The sequence below is a fragment of the Brachypodium distachyon genome, chromosome 4 (genome assembly GCF_000005505.3).
Source record: "Brachypodium distachyon strain Bd21 chromosome 4, Brachypodium_distachyon_v3.0, whole genome shotgun sequence".
Lineage (NCBI taxonomy): Eukaryota > Viridiplantae > Streptophyta > Magnoliopsida > Poales > Poaceae > Brachypodium > Brachypodium distachyon.
The window spans coordinates 34,140,776-34,157,278 of record NC_016134.3 but is presented as its reverse complement, the minus strand read 5'-3'; the positions used below and the strand labels follow the sequence as shown (position 1 = coordinate 34,157,278).

The following is a 16,503-nucleotide window of genomic DNA, read 5'->3' as shown; positions in this document are numbered from 1 at the left end:
CGCAACTCCAAGTAGGGATGTCAGATGACGCCGTAGCCCGTTTCTCGCGTTTCTAAGCTGTCTGCGTTGCTCTCTTCACCTCGTTTTTACAGTGCTGCACCTAAACGGCGGTAAGCGGGCACCATTTACAACCCGAACTCCAAGCCACCATCGCCCCGTACATGCGGTGTGAGCCCAGCCCTCGACATTTGACAGTGACCGGTGTCACCGAGCCAGAGGCCAGCCGGTGGAGAGGGGATTACGGCGTGAGGAAGAACTCGCTCCGGAGGCCCGGAGTCCTACACGCGGCAACCCACCGTAGTCGGAAGTACTGGTGGGCATTAAAACCAAAAAACCCAAACCGACCACTGAAGAACCAGAAACCGAAGCCGATTGAACCAAAACCGGAGAACCGTTTAAAACTTCGGTCAGCAAACTCGAAGAACAGAAGTTTGTTTGGTTCTTCCGTTTCTAGCTTCGGTTAACCGAAAAACCCGAAGAACCGAAGTTCATTGTCCGTCATCTTCAAAATTTAATGTTTTTACTACATGTTAGATGATACTTGATGGCTGTTGCCATGTATGTGTGTTTATTTTTGCGTGCAACTTTGTAAGACTTAAATCTATTTTTATGTTGCAATTGGAAGATTGAACAAATTAAATCTGTTTTCAGTACTATCTTTTTACCGTAAAGAGAATATTCGGCTAGTTCCGTTCAGAACCGAAAACCGAACTTTCGGTTATCAAAATTTTCAAGATGATTTCGATCATCATATTTGAAGAACTGAATTTCGTGAAAAAACTAAGAACCGAACCGAAGTTTCGGTTATAACTGAACGCCTATGCACATTGGCAAATGGCCCATACTCGCGGGCACGACGGGCTTGCTTGTAATTTTCTTTTCTTTTTGGACAAAAACAAAATGGATGTCGACATGACCACCGTCTTGGGTATTCCGGTGGCCGTTCCAATCGAATCCATGGTGGGCAAACGTGGACCGTCACCGACCGGTCCACACTCCACAGGCGAGCCCCAAGGGAAATCACAAATCTGGGTGCGTGTCTTGGACTCTTGCGGCCCGTGCATCGGGGCCGGGCTACGGTCGACTCACGGTGGACTGGTGGTGGTGGTACGGCGGTGCTATGCCTGTGCTTCATCATCGTCGGCGACCACACCTACATACACGGACAGGGTGGTTGCAGCCGCACCGGGGAGCAAGCAAGCAGCCAGCGCCTGGGGCGCACAGGCATACACTTACCCAGCTGCCCATGTGCTCTCCGGCCCCTGCGGCTCCGCTAGCTTCCTCCTCCTCCTCCTCATTCAAGCCCGCACCGTATCGCACAGCTAAGCAAATAAGCAATCCACCAGTCTGCCATCATTCACGTCGACGAGTTCCGGCCAACCGGTTTTCGTCATCAACAGCCAGCAGTGAATCGCTCGCCCCCTGGAACTGCAAACCGACACTGGCAACTACTGTCCGCGGCCATCTCGGCAATCCTGGACCGTTCGTTCGTTCGTACGCCGTGACCCGGCCCGGCGTTGTGGCTGGAGCTGGGTTTCTTGTAGCCGGAGGGTCCCCGTCTGCGATTTCGCGATCCCCATTCAAGGCCGTGGCAGGGAGGGGGTTGCGGATTGCCCCCACACGAGTTAATAAGGACTTGCATCGTCGATCGGCCCCTGCCACTGTTTTAATCTTATTATTAGGATCCTTAATGATATAACCAGCGTATTTAAGCGCTGCTTCACACGAAAACAAGACGGCCGGGGGTCTTAAAAGAATAGGGGAGATCCATGCACTACTAGCTAGCAGTATCAGTACGCCTTTGTTTTGCTGCCATTTATGGTTTATGGATGGATGATTGCTACTCGGAATCTAGAGAGGGGGGATCGATGGAGCAGCCTGCTGGATCCTGATGATGATACTACTGTAGTACATTACGTTACGCTAGGGGCGGCTGAATGATTTCTGATCCTCGTTTCCAGGCCGTGTCAATGTAAACTGCATGGCGAGCGAGAACTTGGCCCAGCTTGTTTATTGTTACACTGCTTCTGCATACATGCACTTGGCATGTGTGTGTGTGCAGATGGAACGGTCTCTGAATAACTAAGGGTAGTCGTGTATATTTATTTATTTACCTGTAGTTCGTACCATGAGAAGACTGCCTGTGGGCAGGCTGGTAAGCGTCACCATCGTGAAACCTCCTCTGTCCTTCAGAGGTCATCAAAACGTCGAGGATGTCTCTTTCTTCAAATCTGCAGACAGATAAACAGACACGATTATAGAAGGGAAAAAAAAGGAAGGTAAACCAGACTGTAACTTGGAAAGGCAGCAGTCTCTAGTTAATATTTCACGCTTCTCTTCTCAACTCGCAAGTTAAGGATGCATGGAAAGAAAAGAGGGCAGAGGTAGTGCGCATGCAGCTGGCGTATCTGTAAATAGTATGCATTACCTTTTACTCTTTTCAACTCACAGGTTCCATGGTAGCAGGGGAATGGAAAGAGCAACCTAGAAACGTCGAGGTAGTTGTGCTACTTTAGGTTTCACTCTTTTCGTGTGTGTTAATTGAAAGCGTATGTGGGTGTCTAATTGCTTTTTACTGGTACTGACAAGTGAGCACGGTGCAATGAACATCAGGGTTCAATGCCAGCATTGTGCCAAGACCAGTTATGTTGATCCTGACAGTCTTGAGAAATGTGATGTACTACGACACCCTAACCAGAGGAATACTGCAACATTTTAATATCACATACTCTCTTCCTATGGCCATCAATACATTAGTGCTATTTGTTTCTTGAAAGAATATCATTAATGCTATTTATGTGACCAATGTAAATCCTTAGTCTAGATTGGACACCATAGGTCACATACTTGGTCAATTTTATTTGGCTACTAGCTTCTTGAGTATGCATCATATTATCAGTAGTAATATTTGCAAGAAGAAATACTATATTGCATATACTGACAGTAACTCCGTGAAATAGATTATATTGCACCTTTTAACTCTTGATTTCTCAGGGATGTTGACTAGCTTGGATTGAAATGAAATGAAAATAGAAAATAACTCTGCAGAAGCATGTACTCCTATTGTTCACTTGAACCATGGTCTGGTACTTCAGGCCTCTGGAAGATTTGTCAGCAAAGCATATATTTCATGCAAATGGTAAATCAAGATGACAGCGCACGCTTTCTGCAACTGACATTTAAAATAGCACCATACAGTTTCTACAGCTAGCATTTTATGGAATGACTGGCATCCATAAATGGCAGCATCTACTGAACAGGACTGCAATTTAAAATGCACTAAACATTTTTTTTAAATACTACTGCGCTGGCTTAACCAATCGGCAAAAAGATAGGCACAGAGAAATATAAGAAAATTGGGAGAGAGAGAGAGAGAGAGGGACGACAGTCATTCTTGTAAATGAAGGGGGGTGGTATGGGTACCTTCGACGCAGCCTTGCATTGGTTGGTTGGTTGATGAAGTCCATAAATCACAGTTGTACCGGACCAGTGCTCCCTCTACATTGAATAGCAGTTACTGCAGCTGGTGAGCTCTCTTTAATGCACACACCATGCTCTATTGGCTTCAAATCCTCCGGCGCCGTCTACATAAGCAGGTTCAAGTCCGGTGAGTGAGCTCGAGAGCTGGAAGGAGACAGGTAGAGCCACTGTCCTTTCGGAGAGGAGGCAGGTGCTTCTCAGGTTCAATGGCTTCGAGCAGGAGAGTGATATCCACGTCCTTCATCAGGGTCATAGTATGCCTCTGCTTCTTCAGATTATCCCAAGGTGCGGGCCTCTCCCATCTGTGTTTCTTAAGCATTTGTATCTGTGTCTCTTCCTATCTGTATTTTATAAGCATTTCTGCTTCAGTCCAAACACTTCTGCTTCACCTTTCCAATGAAGAACTTAAAATGCTGTGAGATTATGTAACTTGCTCAATCAGCGTGACTTGGCTCCTTCGACATTTTGGTTCCAGTAGTTGTCTCCTCGGACAATGTTCTTTCGTTTCCTTTTTTTGGACAGAGAAGACCATGCATTATTCTAATCTTATATATTTTAGAAAGAAAATGATATGTTGAAATGTACAAAAGGATATGCTATAAAAAGGTGCATCTGTTAATAATCTGTTATCCCGTCCTAGATAGCATGATACCCTGATGAATAGTAATAAGTTCATTTTTTGAGGAATAATAAGTACATTAGCTCAACTAGATCAGGACATCCTTTCATCAAAGACAAAGCTAAGATAGAATTTGGAAACTTAAAGCAGGTAATGACAACAGTATGAAACACTTGTACCTGCAGGGAAAGGCGCGGCCAAGCAGCCATTCACGCTGAAAAATCTTCCTTCTTTGGAGAAAGCAAGCAGTTTCCCCACAACGCGCCACGCGACGTACGACTACATTGTCATCGGCGGGGGCACCGCCGGCTGTCCCCTGGCAGCGACATTGTCGCTCAAGTACAAGGTGCTGCTGCTGGAGAGAGGTGGATCACCTTATGGCAACCGCAACGTCTCCTATATGGAGAACTTCCACATTGGCCTGAGCAATATGGCGCCGGACTCAGCATCTCAGGCCTTCGTCTCCACCGATGGAGTCATCAATGCCCGGGCAAGGGTGCTGGGCGGTGGTACCTGCATCAATGCCGGTTTCTACAGCAGGGCCAGCTCAAGGTGCGCAATGCATTGTTATGTTGCCTATCAGTATTCTTAACTGGTTACTATTTTCCCCTCTGTGCATGACAATCAAAGAGATTTTAACACGAGACATTGTCTTCGCTCGGAGCAATGAGAAACAGAGACATTTTACAAAAGAAAAACTTGCTCTTTTGATGCTGAGGTTTTACACACGCCCAAGCGTGTACAGCAAGATTTTCAGCCTTCCCCTTCCCCATGTTGGTCGCAATTATGACCAGGAGTCAGAACTAGCAACTTTTTTTACTAAAGAGAGCAAAAGCAGTAAGTAAGTAGTAGCTGTGACTGGAACCAAAATCAAGTTAGCTTAGGTGCCATATCATTATTCAGTAGAACAAGATCTGTCACTTTCAGGCCAGTAAATGTCAGATCTAGGGTAACTGCAGAGCAGTGATAGCTCCAGGAGGAAATAAATGTAAAGGTCTGCTTGAGTGCTGACATCCTAGCAATGCTGCTATAGTGCCATTCCTATTCCTCACTCTCTGCATTTGCAGGTTGCTGAAATGTGCAGCAAGAACAACGAATGCAGTTTCTAAGTATTTATCTGCCTCGGACTACAGCCACTACTACTACAACAGTTTCACAAAATAAAACACTAGTCTAAGCAGCAAGAATAGCTAAGGAAGATTCTGCACAAATCACTATTCTTAAGTAGCTACTAATTAGGATTCTCAGATTACAGACACTTTATTTCTAGAGCAGTCCAGAAATAAAATACAAGTCTAAACACCTTAAATATATATCCTAAGAGGACTAAAATTACCCATCCAAAGAGGGAATTGTAAGAAAAAACTATCTTCTGCATTGCCATACCCAACACTGCGTTGACTGCATTAGGACATTTATTTTGGTTGACAATTTGGCATTGGTCCTAGTTTTATTTATTACAGTGCTGTTGTAAAATGGGTAATGCTTTAAACTTAAGTACTTGAGTACGAATGAGGACTAGTGGGTAATTTAATAGTAGCATAAATAAAAACAAGCAGATACTGCATTTAGTTTGCATTTAAGTGTTCAGATTTGGTAGTGCAAAGAAGTAACTGACCTGACAGAAACACGTGCTTTGTTCTCTCAACATAATTAAAACCATATAAAAGAATAGCTCATGTTCCATGCTGGAATCACACAGCTTCATACTTGGGCCTATCAATAATTCTTTGAAGCTATAGCAACTATGTTAGTTAAGCAAAGCTGCCAAAAACCAAACCCCAGTACTTTTCAGAGCAACTTGAAGTTTGAATCAAGAATTGGCTCACCAGATATATAACTGATAAGCATGCTAGATATTCCTGCTAACATACCTTGTGTTTCTTGGACCAACAGCTTCGTCCAGGATGTTGGCTGGGATGCAGACCTGGTGAATGAGTCCTACCCTTGGGTAGAGGATAAGGTTGTCCACTGGCCTAAGATCGCGCCTTGGCAGGCTGCACTACGGGATGGGCTTGTTCAAGCAGGTGTATCCCCTTTCAATGGGTACACCTACGACCATGTTTCTGGGACCAAGGTTGGTGGCACCATCTTTGACGAGAATGGCCACCGCCACACAGCAGCTGACTTACTTGCAGCTGGAGATCCTAACAACCTGAGGGTGCTACTTCATGCTAGTGTGCACAAGATAGTGTTTAACTCGCAACAAGGTATACCCAAGCTCCTGAGAGCTGTATCCTCTTGCAAAACAGTATCATAGTTTTTACAAGAACACTTCTGATGCAGGACGACTGAAACCAAGGGCTATCGGGGTACAATTTGCCGATGAGGATGGGAGACTCCACCAGGCACTCCTCAACAACAACAGAGAGAGTGAAATCATTGTTTCTTCTGGGGCAATCGGCAGCCCCCAGCTGCTATTACTTAGTGGCATTGGGCCCAAGAATGATCTTAAGAATCATAACATTCCTGTAATTCTCCACAACAAGTATGTGGGAAAACGGATGGCTGACAACCCCATGAACTCCATCTTCATACCTACAAAAAGCCCCCCTCGGCAGTCACTGATTGAGACTGTTGGAATAACTGGAGCCGGTGTGTTCATCGAGGCCAGCAGTGGTTTTGGTCAGTCATCAGATAGCATCCACTGCCACCACGGAATCATGTCTGCTGAGGTTTGGCATCAATCTTGTTTGCATACTACTCCCTCCGTTCCTAAATATAATATGTTCTAGCTTTTTGTCTAATTCAAACTTCCTAAAGTTTGACCAAGTTTATAGAAAAATCTAGTAACATGTATAACTCTAAATTAGTTTAGTTAAGTCCTTCATGATATATAAATCGTCGTAGTATACTTATTTGATATTGCAGGTATTAGTAGTTTTTTTAACTTGGTCAAACTTGAATAAGTTTGACTTCAGAAAAAACTAGAGCATCTTACATTTAGGAATGGTGGTAGTAGTTCCAAATTTTGTAATTCCACCACAAGCATCAGATTGCATTACGGGAGCTTTTCTTTTTTGTAGAAAGTAGGCAAATAAATTAAGGAACACATGATCTAAAATGGGTGGATAGGGGCCGATGTCACAAACAGTTAGGAGTACTACTTTTTTAGCTGAAGTGCGCAGACATCAACAGGGAAGAAACCAGTCTAAAGTGTGTACACCAACACATATAGTCATATTTACAACATTCAGAACGTAAATTTAGAACTACCCATTTATTAATAACATACATGCATATGGATATTGTCATAGTTTGAAGAAATAGCACTTTTCAAAGTTCTAAGTCATTGTTATATTGTTGCATTTTTCCTAAGCCAGTTATCAAGAAATCAATATGGGTATAACTAAGCATGTTATCATACATTTCAAGAAATAGAAGTTATAAAAGTACTAGTTCATGATTTTATTGTTTGATTTTCAGAACTTATTGTCTTGGACCGCCCCCCCATCTTAAATAAAAGGAAATGTACTTTGTGAAGTGTAAACAAGCTAAACTATTGAAACACAAGTATAACTATGTCATCATTTTTTTCACAATTACGTGTATTTGTTCCTTTTTTGCCGTTGTTGGTCTAATGCAGTAACATCCTACATTCCTACAATGCAGATTGGACAGCTGTCCACAGTTCCTCCCAAACAAAGAAGCCTGGAACTAGCCAAGAAGTATGCACAGGACAAACTTAATCTACCCAAAGAGGTATTCCAAGGTGGTTTTATCCTTGAGAAGATTGATGGTCCACTATCTACAGGCCATCTTGTCCTCATAGACACTGATGTCAGGAACAACCCAGCAGTTACTTTCAACTATTTCAGCCATCCACAGGATCTCAGTCGTTGTGTCTATGGTATCAAGACCATTGAAAAAATATTGAAGACAAACCGCTTTGCTAAATTGACTCCTGATGCTGCTGGATATGAAATGGAAAGGATGCTCAACATGAGTGTGCGGGCTAATGTAAATCTGATACCCAAGCATACGAATACCACAGAATCCCTGGAGCAATTTTGCAAGGACACAGTAATCACTATCTGGCATTATCATGGTGGATGCAATGTAGGAAAGGTGGTTGACCAGCAACACCGAGTGCTTGGAGTCTCAGGTCTCCGTGTTATTGATGGCTCAACATTTTCTAGATCACCAGGGACCAATCCTCAAGCCACGGTCATGATGATGGGCAGGTACTTAATACGGGATAACCTTAATTACTTGCCAAAATAAATTATTGATTTGGACTGAACAGCTTCTGATCCTATTTTTTGCTCAGATACTTTGGAGTGAAGATCTTAAGGGGACGACTAGGACAAGCAGCTGGAGTGTAGAGTCCTCAACACCAGCCGTGTATGATGTGTGACCTAGAAAGGAATTACTAATTTTTGCTGGGGTCAAGCATGAATCGCCAATGAAAAAAATCTAGGAGTTTCATCTGTACCCAGTAGCTATTTGTCACGTATGATGCTGCACATTAAATTGTTTATTGACCCATCTTTCTTCCTTTTCTTCTTAAGTAGAGTTCGAGACCCAAGCCCTGATGAACTACTTCAGTATGGACCCAATCTTACATGAATGGTTTGATAAAAACATCTTACAAAATAATTGAATGTCCTTTCAAATTAAAATCCATTAGATGGTGCGAATGTGATATATCACAAAAAAAAAGAATAGAAAGCATCGATTCGGAAATTGTTGAACAAATTATTGCAGTGAAGCTTTATTCCATTGGCAATTGTAAGCCATAATTTGATACATAAGATTCTTCTGTTGAAGGGACAGGGATTACATTTGTAATCACTTTACACAATGAAACTAGAGAAAATATGTAATTTCATTCATCATTTAACGGTGCCGAAAGATAACATTTCGTGCTCCAATAGTTTTAGAACCTTACAGGTATACTGAGACCATCATAGCTTAGCTGGATGTCAAGCCCCTCTGTTTCCATCAGCCTGGCAAGATCATCGTTTACTTTCTCGTGGTCCATTAAATGCATCATTCCTGAAGACACCAATCAGTCAAATTTACCAGCAGCACCACAACATGACAATGGAAGATGAGACATGTCCAAATTGAAAGAAATTACACAGTACAATATAGGCTTCCCATAGTTTTACGTCCATGAAAACAGGAGATTGTAACTGAGTTCCTAACAATTTAATCCTAAGTCCTAACACCGCTAAGTTATGAACTGTGATTGACATAAATATTGAGATCCAGTGTGCTAAAAGGTAGACAAGTATTTGAGAGGTAACACTGAACACCGAAAGCTGGAAAAGTAAGGTATAACAATGCCAACATGTGTTAAGAAGTTTGCTTGATGTTGGAGACACGGAATAATCAAATTATTCAACAGGTCCCTAAAGAGATCACATAGTTGGATGATTTGTTAGTCAAATGCCCTGAATTTCTTATTTCCTTTTTCTGGATGAAATCCTGTCCATTATACATTATACAACAGATAGGTAACATTTCTCAACCGTACAATACAATCATGCAGACTTTTAAGTTGCAAGCCGTGCAGTCTGTTTAAGAGTGGGTAAAGTGGGTTGTGCTTTGGTAAATCCAGAGTGAAATCCAAATTGAAACTGAAAGCTGTTTTGGAAGAAGAAATTAGCTAAAAAGTTATAAAAGGGGCAACAAAGTGATCAGTTAATAAGGCCATACCAGTAAACAGTGTTTTCTTTGGTTTGATTTTCCTGACTTCCTCAAGGGCCTGTACAGTTGAAGAATATATCATAACTGAATACAGCAAAACAGTAAGAAGGTTAAAACTGATGTATTAGAACTAACCCTTGGTAATCCAAAATGTGTTGAAGAAGAACGATCAGGTCTAAGAGCATCCTGTACAAAGTTAATATGAAACCAAGATCAATCCAATTTATAGTCAACACTCAAGAGAGATGCATAAGATGCTAGTGCCAGTACAAAAGCTAGAAGCAGAAGAAATGTAGAGATTTTCAATGGATACATGATTTAATAATCAAATATATGAGGTAAAAATATAGCAGCATAGGAAACATAGCTTTCCAATGAATCCAGCAATTTCATGATTTAGCAATCGGAGTTATGCACAAAAAAAACCGATATACCAATATAAGGAGTTGGCAGTCTTCCAGAAGTCTGTAGGTTTCTTCAGGTATATCACTGACATCACTGCAAACATCAAAGCAATTCAGACAGATGCCTTCCAAGCTCCAACAATACAATTCAGTACAACAAACGAGCCATGCAGGAACTCGATCTACCTTATGTAGCATATGTCACCAAAACGGAAACCAAGGGAACGGTAACCCTGACCATGCCATACAGGCAAGGGAATCACCTGAAATATAGACATTACATTTTTTTAGCAAAATAAATTGAACAGTTCAGCCTGCTATGGATCCAAAGTATACTTAGCACGTAGTGACATAATGGGAAGCAAATCGCATTTGGGAAGGCAACATAAATAAAAATATAATGAGTTCAAGACAAAAGTTAAAAAGTTCCCCATATTGCCTTGAGCCATCAACAAAATCAGATTTACTCGACATTTAGAGCTTACAGTTGCACTGTTGACTGTTACTAACAACACAATCAATTTTTAAGTATAAGTAGATAACCTTACATTTGTACAACTGACTATACGGAGTATTCTCTTACTACAACCCACTGAAAAGAAAAGAAATTCATCTGTAATTCGTAGACAAATATTGCAAGGAATCACTTCCGTCTATAACTATATTTCCACTTCTTACTTATATAAGTTATCGTTTCAGATTACAGACCTCCAGATTATGAACACGAAATGGTTCCTCTTTTATAATGTTGAATTGCAATGTTGAAACTGCAGCTCCAGGTATAACCACACTTGTGTCAATCAAATAATGGTGGGTCATCTTCATCACCTGATACAGACCAGAAAACGGGGAAATGGAAAGAAAGAAACTGAACCACTTGTTAAGATCTGGAACAGAAAATGCAAGGCAATAATATTTCAGTAGACATTTCATTTAGCATGGTGGATTTTCATGTATTTGATCAAACTTTCTAAGGCCGTAATAGTAGAGAAAAATAACATATAACATAATTCAGTACAAGATTTTCCAACCTCATAATCACGTTGTGCTACATAAATTGGGATGGAAGGCTGGACATTGTTCGTCCAATCACGAAGACAATCAAGGCCTACACCATATAAGATGTTATCTATTAAGAAAGGACAAGACAATAAGGATGATTGGTTGTCGTCTTGACTAATACAACCAAATTTCTTTGAGGAAAGCATTTGAATTGATAGATGGTCCAAGGATTTGAGTAGCACCGATATATTGGAGTTCATTAGGTTAGAAAACATTGCAGACCTCCAATCGCATCAGCATGAGAATGGGTAATAATGACAGCATCGATTGCCCGCAACCTGAAGATCAGCAGTAAATGGTTAGCAAGACTAAGTTTCTTGAAAACAAATAACAGAAAAGGTGAGCAGTTGGATTTCAAAAAGAAAAAGAAAATGTGAGCGGTTCAATACCCGAAAGCAGGGAACCACTGGAGCGCGGAGTGGTAGAAGAATCTGATAGAAGAAACAAATCAATGAACCAGGCAATAACACATTACTCCATTTTCCAATGACGTTACTTGAAGAGAAATGAAGTAAGGTGGTGCAAGCAATAGCGCATACTTGCCAGCGTCAATGAGGATATTGGAGGTGCCAGACGGCGTGACGTGACGCAGGAGGATGGAGGTGTTGCGCCTCCTGTTCCGGTTCCCTGGCTCAGCTGCCTTGGTGCAAACCTGCAAGAATGACAGCCTGAGTCAAAGTGGGCACTGTAAAAACGCGGGGCCGCTCGCGGTTGATACCAAGACGGAGGTGGAGGGTCATACGGGGCAAGTCTTAGAGGCGTGGGTGAGGCAGCTGACACGCGGGATGCCCTCGCTGGTGCCTGTGCCAAGGAAGATGAGTTCCGACTGACGCGGTTCCTCATTATCTGCCGCCGAGGACGAGACCGCGCCGCGGGAGGAGGAGAAGGAGCGCGCTGGAAGGTTCACAACGGGTAGACATTACATCGAACAGCTGGGGGCCTGGGGCACCAAAGGCAAGTTATGCAGTTACTGTTTTACTTTTAAGTAGGCGACGCACCGGAGTGGAGGTACGGTAGGGAGACGCGGGAGGAGAGCGGCGGGGTGGCCGCCGGGGCTCGGAGGAGAGGTAGATGCGCGGCGCGCGGGGAGCTGCGCGCCGCGGCGAGGGAGCACGCGAAGGGCGAATGCAGCATGGGGAGACGGTGGGCACGCAGGAGAGCGGCGATCGCGCCCGCCCCAGACATCGACGGAGCAGAGCACAGATGCGTCTGAGTGGCCGGCGGCGGCGGGCGAATCGGCAACGACGGACGGGGTCTCGTCGCCTGATTCTGGCCACCGGCCGCTTGTCACGAAGCGGGAGGGGGTGACGCTGGCAAGTGGGCCCGACGTTTTCTGTCCGCTGTAGTGAAAGTCCAACTCCAGAGTCTTTTCCCTGCTGGTTCTACTGTTTTCTGACATGTGGGTCAACAGTCCAGGGAACCCGCATGTCAGAGTAATATTCGCTGGTGGTGTTTGTGGGCTACGTGGGCCGGGCCGAGGAATAATACCGCCTCTTCCTTCTCTCACTTGCCTTCCTATCGTCTCCTCCCCCAATTACGACCGCCATCCGCATCCGGCCCGGTGCCCGCAGGAGATCGAGTTCGCCGGCTCGCCGGCGACGACATCCAGCCACAGGTAACGCATCTCTCTCCCGCTCTCTTTTCAAGGAACCACTGTGCCATCCTTGCGCTTCACGTGGCGTTTCCTATTTGCCCGATCCGGGGATTAGGATAGATCGCCGTATGCGCGCTTCCATTCCATTCCGGAACCAGTAATGCGAATCTTCAATCAGCGAGTAGATGAATGGCGTTCCTTGCCGTCTCTAGTGCCTATGTTTCCAAAAGAGTGGTGCTGGGCAGTTAGCGGGGAGCCGCGGCAAGCTAGTCAGATTTGTGAATGTGTTTCTGGAGTTGTATAGGGCTACAGGCTACTGGTTTGATGAGCATTCTTAGTTTATAGCTAGCAGAGGAGATGCTTAAGGCCTTTTGGTTTGTGGTACTTGGTGCTGATTAGAGTTAACCTATTGCTTGTAATCCTGTATGGCTTACTGTAAAAGAAGCTTTTAACCACTTCCTTACTGCATAAGGTATTTTCGATGGGTGCAAATCCCTAGTTTCACGTCACTTTCTTGTGTAGTACTACTGAGACTGGAAGCTCTTGCATATTTTGACAGAGTGGGTGCGTAATGAACAAAGACAAAGTTCATCACAAGGAGACTCACGGAACAAGCAACGACATAACCGAGGAAACATCTGTGGCAAAGGTGAAGGGTCCAAATCTACTTGAACGGGCTAAAGAAGAGATCGAAGCTCTCGTGGAGGCTGTTCACGATAAGATGGAGCACCATTCCAGTTCTCACAGGAAGGAGGGTGGTAATTTACTTTAAGTTGATGCTATTTTGCCTACTTTAACTTAGACAAAGTATTTCTGCCTGTTATGTACCTTGAGTTGAACTCACAATGAACAGTAGGAGTTGAAAATAAAAATTACTGTAGATGGGAAGGAAAAAAGATGGGTAGGTAGGCTAAGAGGAATAGCAGCGGTGCCACACAGGGAAAATTCACATCTGTGTGCTATTTTACCTATCGCACTTGTCCCATCGAGAGTGATTATACCACTTCAAATTGTTCATAGTTCAAGTGAGTCTACCTAAGTCACGACCTTAGCCACTTACCAGTTTCCAGTAGTACCAACATATGCGCAATTTTCAGCTTTTGAATTCTTGTCAGCTGATAGGGTTTCATGTTTTGAATGCCACCTACCGAGGAAATTCTTTGGGAGAAAGTAGTGCGTCTTTCATGCATATCCAGTTCACTTGTTGACAATGATGGACTATTAAGTTGCCGTATGCTTCTGTAGGATCTATTTCACCTTGTTGAGGAATAGCAGTGTTTTGTGTGCCAGAGTTTTCTGAGATATATGCAGACTGAGAACATAAGGATTTTCAGCTTTGCTAAGTTATAATGGAGACTTCTTGAGCGTATGATTTTACGGTTTGTAACTTAAACATGCCCAAATTTTGAAACAGTAGAACTTTGTGGACAAAACTTCAGGTATAAAAAGTGTTTTTGAGATATTGTGTCTCTAGAAGCTACTGTACATAGCAGGTCTTCCATTACTCACAGAAGGAAGGACATAAAGTATATACGAGAATGAAACAGAGGACAACAGTGCATGATCTGAAACATAGTGTTCAATACCATTAGTTCCAATTCTTTGTACTGTCATCATGTATGGTGGTGTTGTGTTCTTTTATTAGTGCTCTGTTTAAAAGCTCTTCTTGATTATTGTGCACCACTCTGAATTACCTGCAGAATTGCACAAGGACTCTATGGAAGAAAGTGGGGTCACCATGCATAAGAAGACCCATGAGAATGAGACTCATGGTACAAGCAATGATATAAATGAGGACACGCCAGTTGAAAAAGTTAAGGGACCAAATGTGTTTGAACGTGCAAAGGAAGAGATCGAAGCTATCGTTGAGGCTATCCATCCGAAGAAGGAATCCGACAAGAAGTGAGGATGGAGTATGCCTTGGAGAGATTTTATCTTTACTGGCTGGGAAAACTACATCGGCTAATATGTAGGTGGATGCATTATTTGCAAGATATCCACAGGCTTTGTGTATGGCATTGCCAAACTCTTGAGGAAAATTGTAACACCTGAATGCTTCGGTGTATCTTTGCTGTTTTCTGTTGAGCAGCGCTGTATAAGGTGTGACATGACCTGTAAAACTGCACTATTGTGTATAAATCACCTAGAAGCTTTTTACGAAACATACATCTTTTGTATGATCTGGATTTCGTCTACTGAAAAATGATTAAATTCGTACACATACAAGCAGCAGCAGCGGCAGGCAAATCTATTCTTGGCATAATAAGGCCATACACGGTGCAGATGAAGTTAAGTTTTTCATCTAGAGTTAAGTTCGTATAGACCCCGGAACTAATTTACCCCGTGAACTTCAAAACTGCTGATGTGACGACCGGCAGATGTCATGCTGCCAGTTTTAGGGCAGGAATCATTTGGTTTAGGCAGAGAAACCACTCAACTTTCCCCTCCTCTTCCCTATATCCATTCCCTTTCCTTTTCCCGCATTTCCCATTCTAGAAACTAGGGTTCATCCTCAAAGGTGAAATTGGAGAACAATAGAACATCAAGCTCACAGGGGTCGATAGTGTCGGGTTAACTTAGATATTTTGAAGAGGAGGGAAAGTTGATGGGGTTTCCCGCCTAAACCAACTGAGTCCCGCACTAAAACTGACATCATGACATTTGTCCGCCGCCGTGTCAGCAAAACCGCCTACAAAAACAACTTTTGTTGTTCTATGGTGTGATTTGTTTGGTTTTGTGAAGATCGGGAGATTTAGTACCCGATTTGACGTTCAAGGGGTAAAGGAGTTCCATCATTATAGTTCAAGGGTTATATTGACTTAACTCTTTTCATCTAACGGTTTTAGGAAACAAGTTTTTCATTGAACAATTTTAGAAAAGAAGTTTTTCATCTAATTGCTTCTTAAAAAAAAGAGACAAAGCCTCTCGAACTCTCCATTCTTCATGCATATAACCGTACCTTTATTAAAAAAGATGCAAGGCATCGAGGCGAACACATCAGCTTATGAAAAGAAAAGGGAAATACTGGAGGTAATCTTCTCTAGATTGTTCTTGCGGCACCTAACAAACCCAAATTCAGTCGAAGAAACAACATGCGATTAACACAAAGCCCGGTATTTCAGGACTTCAACAAGGGGCCACCGTCCATACACCGTTATTGATGTGTCCGACGAAACATGTCAAAACATGGGATTACCATCCCTAATGCGGAGCTTGAAACCAACACCTTCAACGACACGACATACGTCTCACCTTTGCCGATCGGCTAGAGATGTGAGATCGTGGGTCTACACCTTGAGAAAAGGCATTTGTTGAATCTGTCACGTCACCATCCACCCCTATAGTAGGCTTTTTTTGTTTGTGTCGGGAGCCGGCTAGCATTAGCATGGGTATAGACATCAACCGTTAGAGATGGCGGCATGACGCATTCTTTAAGAAATGCACTTAATTTCTCCGGGTTTAAACCAATGATCTCGCCCTCTTGGCGATATATCAAGCGGCGTCGACATACGTGCGTCGTGTCCTTATAAAAAAAATGTTAGCTTGACATGTTTGGTTAAACTCAGAACAATGGCGTTCGGACGACGCCCCTTCAATGACGTTTCAATTCTTTGAGTTTCCGTTGTGTTAATCACATGTTTTCTGTCTCCAAAATCCAAATCTCCTTTTCTTTTCCTTTTCCTTTTATC

General features: G+C 43.1%; 3 protein-coding genes and 1 long non-coding RNA gene across 4 annotated transcripts; 2 read left to right on the top strand and 2 right to left on the bottom strand.

The window, feature by feature from the left end:
• Positions 1-1,938: 1,938 nt before the first annotated feature.
• LOC112272476 lies at positions 1,939-3,562 on the bottom strand. The gene is made up of 2 exons (XR_002966318.1): positions 3,424-3,562; positions 1,939-2,231 (listed from the first exon to the last, which is right to left on the bottom strand). It is a non-coding gene; the product is annotated as an uncharacterized LOC112272476 (long non-coding RNA).
• A 63-nt stretch (positions 3,563-3,625) lies between these two features.
• On the top strand, positions 3,626-8,649 carry LOC100836391 (protein HOTHEAD). The gene is made up of 6 exons (XM_010239803.3): positions 3,626-3,765; positions 4,285-4,651; positions 5,996-6,309; positions 6,386-6,774; positions 7,712-8,283; positions 8,370-8,649. Exons 1-6 carry the CDS (start codon positions 3,687-3,689, stop codon positions 8,422-8,424), a joined length of 1,776 nt encoding a protein of 591 aa, XP_010238105.1. The 5' UTR covers positions 3,626-3,686; the 3' UTR covers positions 8,425-8,649.
• A 148-nt stretch (positions 8,650-8,797) lies between these two features.
• On the bottom strand, positions 8,798-12,545 carry LOC100825955 (putative hydrolase C777.06c). The gene is made up of 12 exons (XM_010239802.3): positions 12,219-12,545; positions 11,963-12,114; positions 11,760-11,872; positions 11,610-11,651; positions 11,443-11,498; positions 11,190-11,266; positions 10,867-10,986; positions 10,345-10,421; positions 10,189-10,252; positions 9,890-9,940; positions 9,764-9,812; positions 8,798-9,097 (listed from the first exon to the last, which is right to left on the bottom strand). The coding sequence occupies exons 1-12, from the start codon at positions 12,403-12,405 to the stop codon at positions 8,979-8,981; spliced, it is 1,107 nt and encodes a 368-aa protein (XP_010238104.1). The 5' UTR covers positions 12,406-12,545; the 3' UTR covers positions 8,798-8,978.
• Positions 12,546-12,685: 140 nt separating this feature from the next.
• Positions 12,686-14,980, top strand: LOC100836081. Its single transcript, XM_003577982.4, has 3 exons — positions 12,686-12,835; positions 13,374-13,572; positions 14,515-14,980. Exons 2-3 carry the CDS (start codon positions 13,386-13,388, stop codon positions 14,718-14,720), a joined length of 393 nt encoding a protein of 130 aa, XP_003578030.1. The 5' UTR covers positions 12,686-12,835; positions 13,374-13,385; the 3' UTR covers positions 14,721-14,980.
• The last annotated feature ends 1,523 nt before the right edge of the window (positions 14,981-16,503 follow it).

Bases quoted from the DNA above. Each gene is read 5' to 3' on its own strand.
- LOC100836391 (XM_010239803.3), top strand. From the start codon at position 3,687: ATGGCTTCGAGCAGGAGAGTGATATCCACGTCCTTCATCAGGGTCATA. The intron at 3,766-4,284 runs GTGCGGGCCTCT...TTGTACCTGCAG, and splicing joins CTTCTTCAGATTATCCCAAG to GGAAAGGCGCGGCCAAGCAG. The intron at 4,652-5,995 runs GTGCGCAATGCA...TTGGACCAACAG, and splicing joins TACAGCAGGGCCAGCTCAAG to CTTCGTCCAGGATGTTGGCT.
- LOC100825955 (XM_010239802.3), bottom strand. From the start codon at position 12,405: ATGTCTGGGGCGGGCGCGATCGCCGCTCTCCTGCGTGCCCACCGTCTC. The intron at 11,652-11,759 runs GTATGCGCTATT...TTCTTCTATCAG, and splicing joins ATCCTCATTGACGCTGGCAA to ATTCTTCTACCACTCCGCGC. The intron at 11,499-11,609 runs GTATTGAACCGC...GCTGATCTTCAG, and splicing joins CAGTGGTTCCCTGCTTTCGG to GTTGCGGGCAATCGATGCTG.
- LOC100836081 (XM_003577982.4), top strand. From the start codon at position 13,386: ATGAACAAAGACAAAGTTCATCACAAGGAGACTCACGGAACAAGCAAC. The intron at 13,573-14,514 runs GTAATTTACTTT...AATTACCTGCAG, and splicing joins TTCTCACAGGAAGGAGGGTG to AATTGCACAAGGACTCTATG.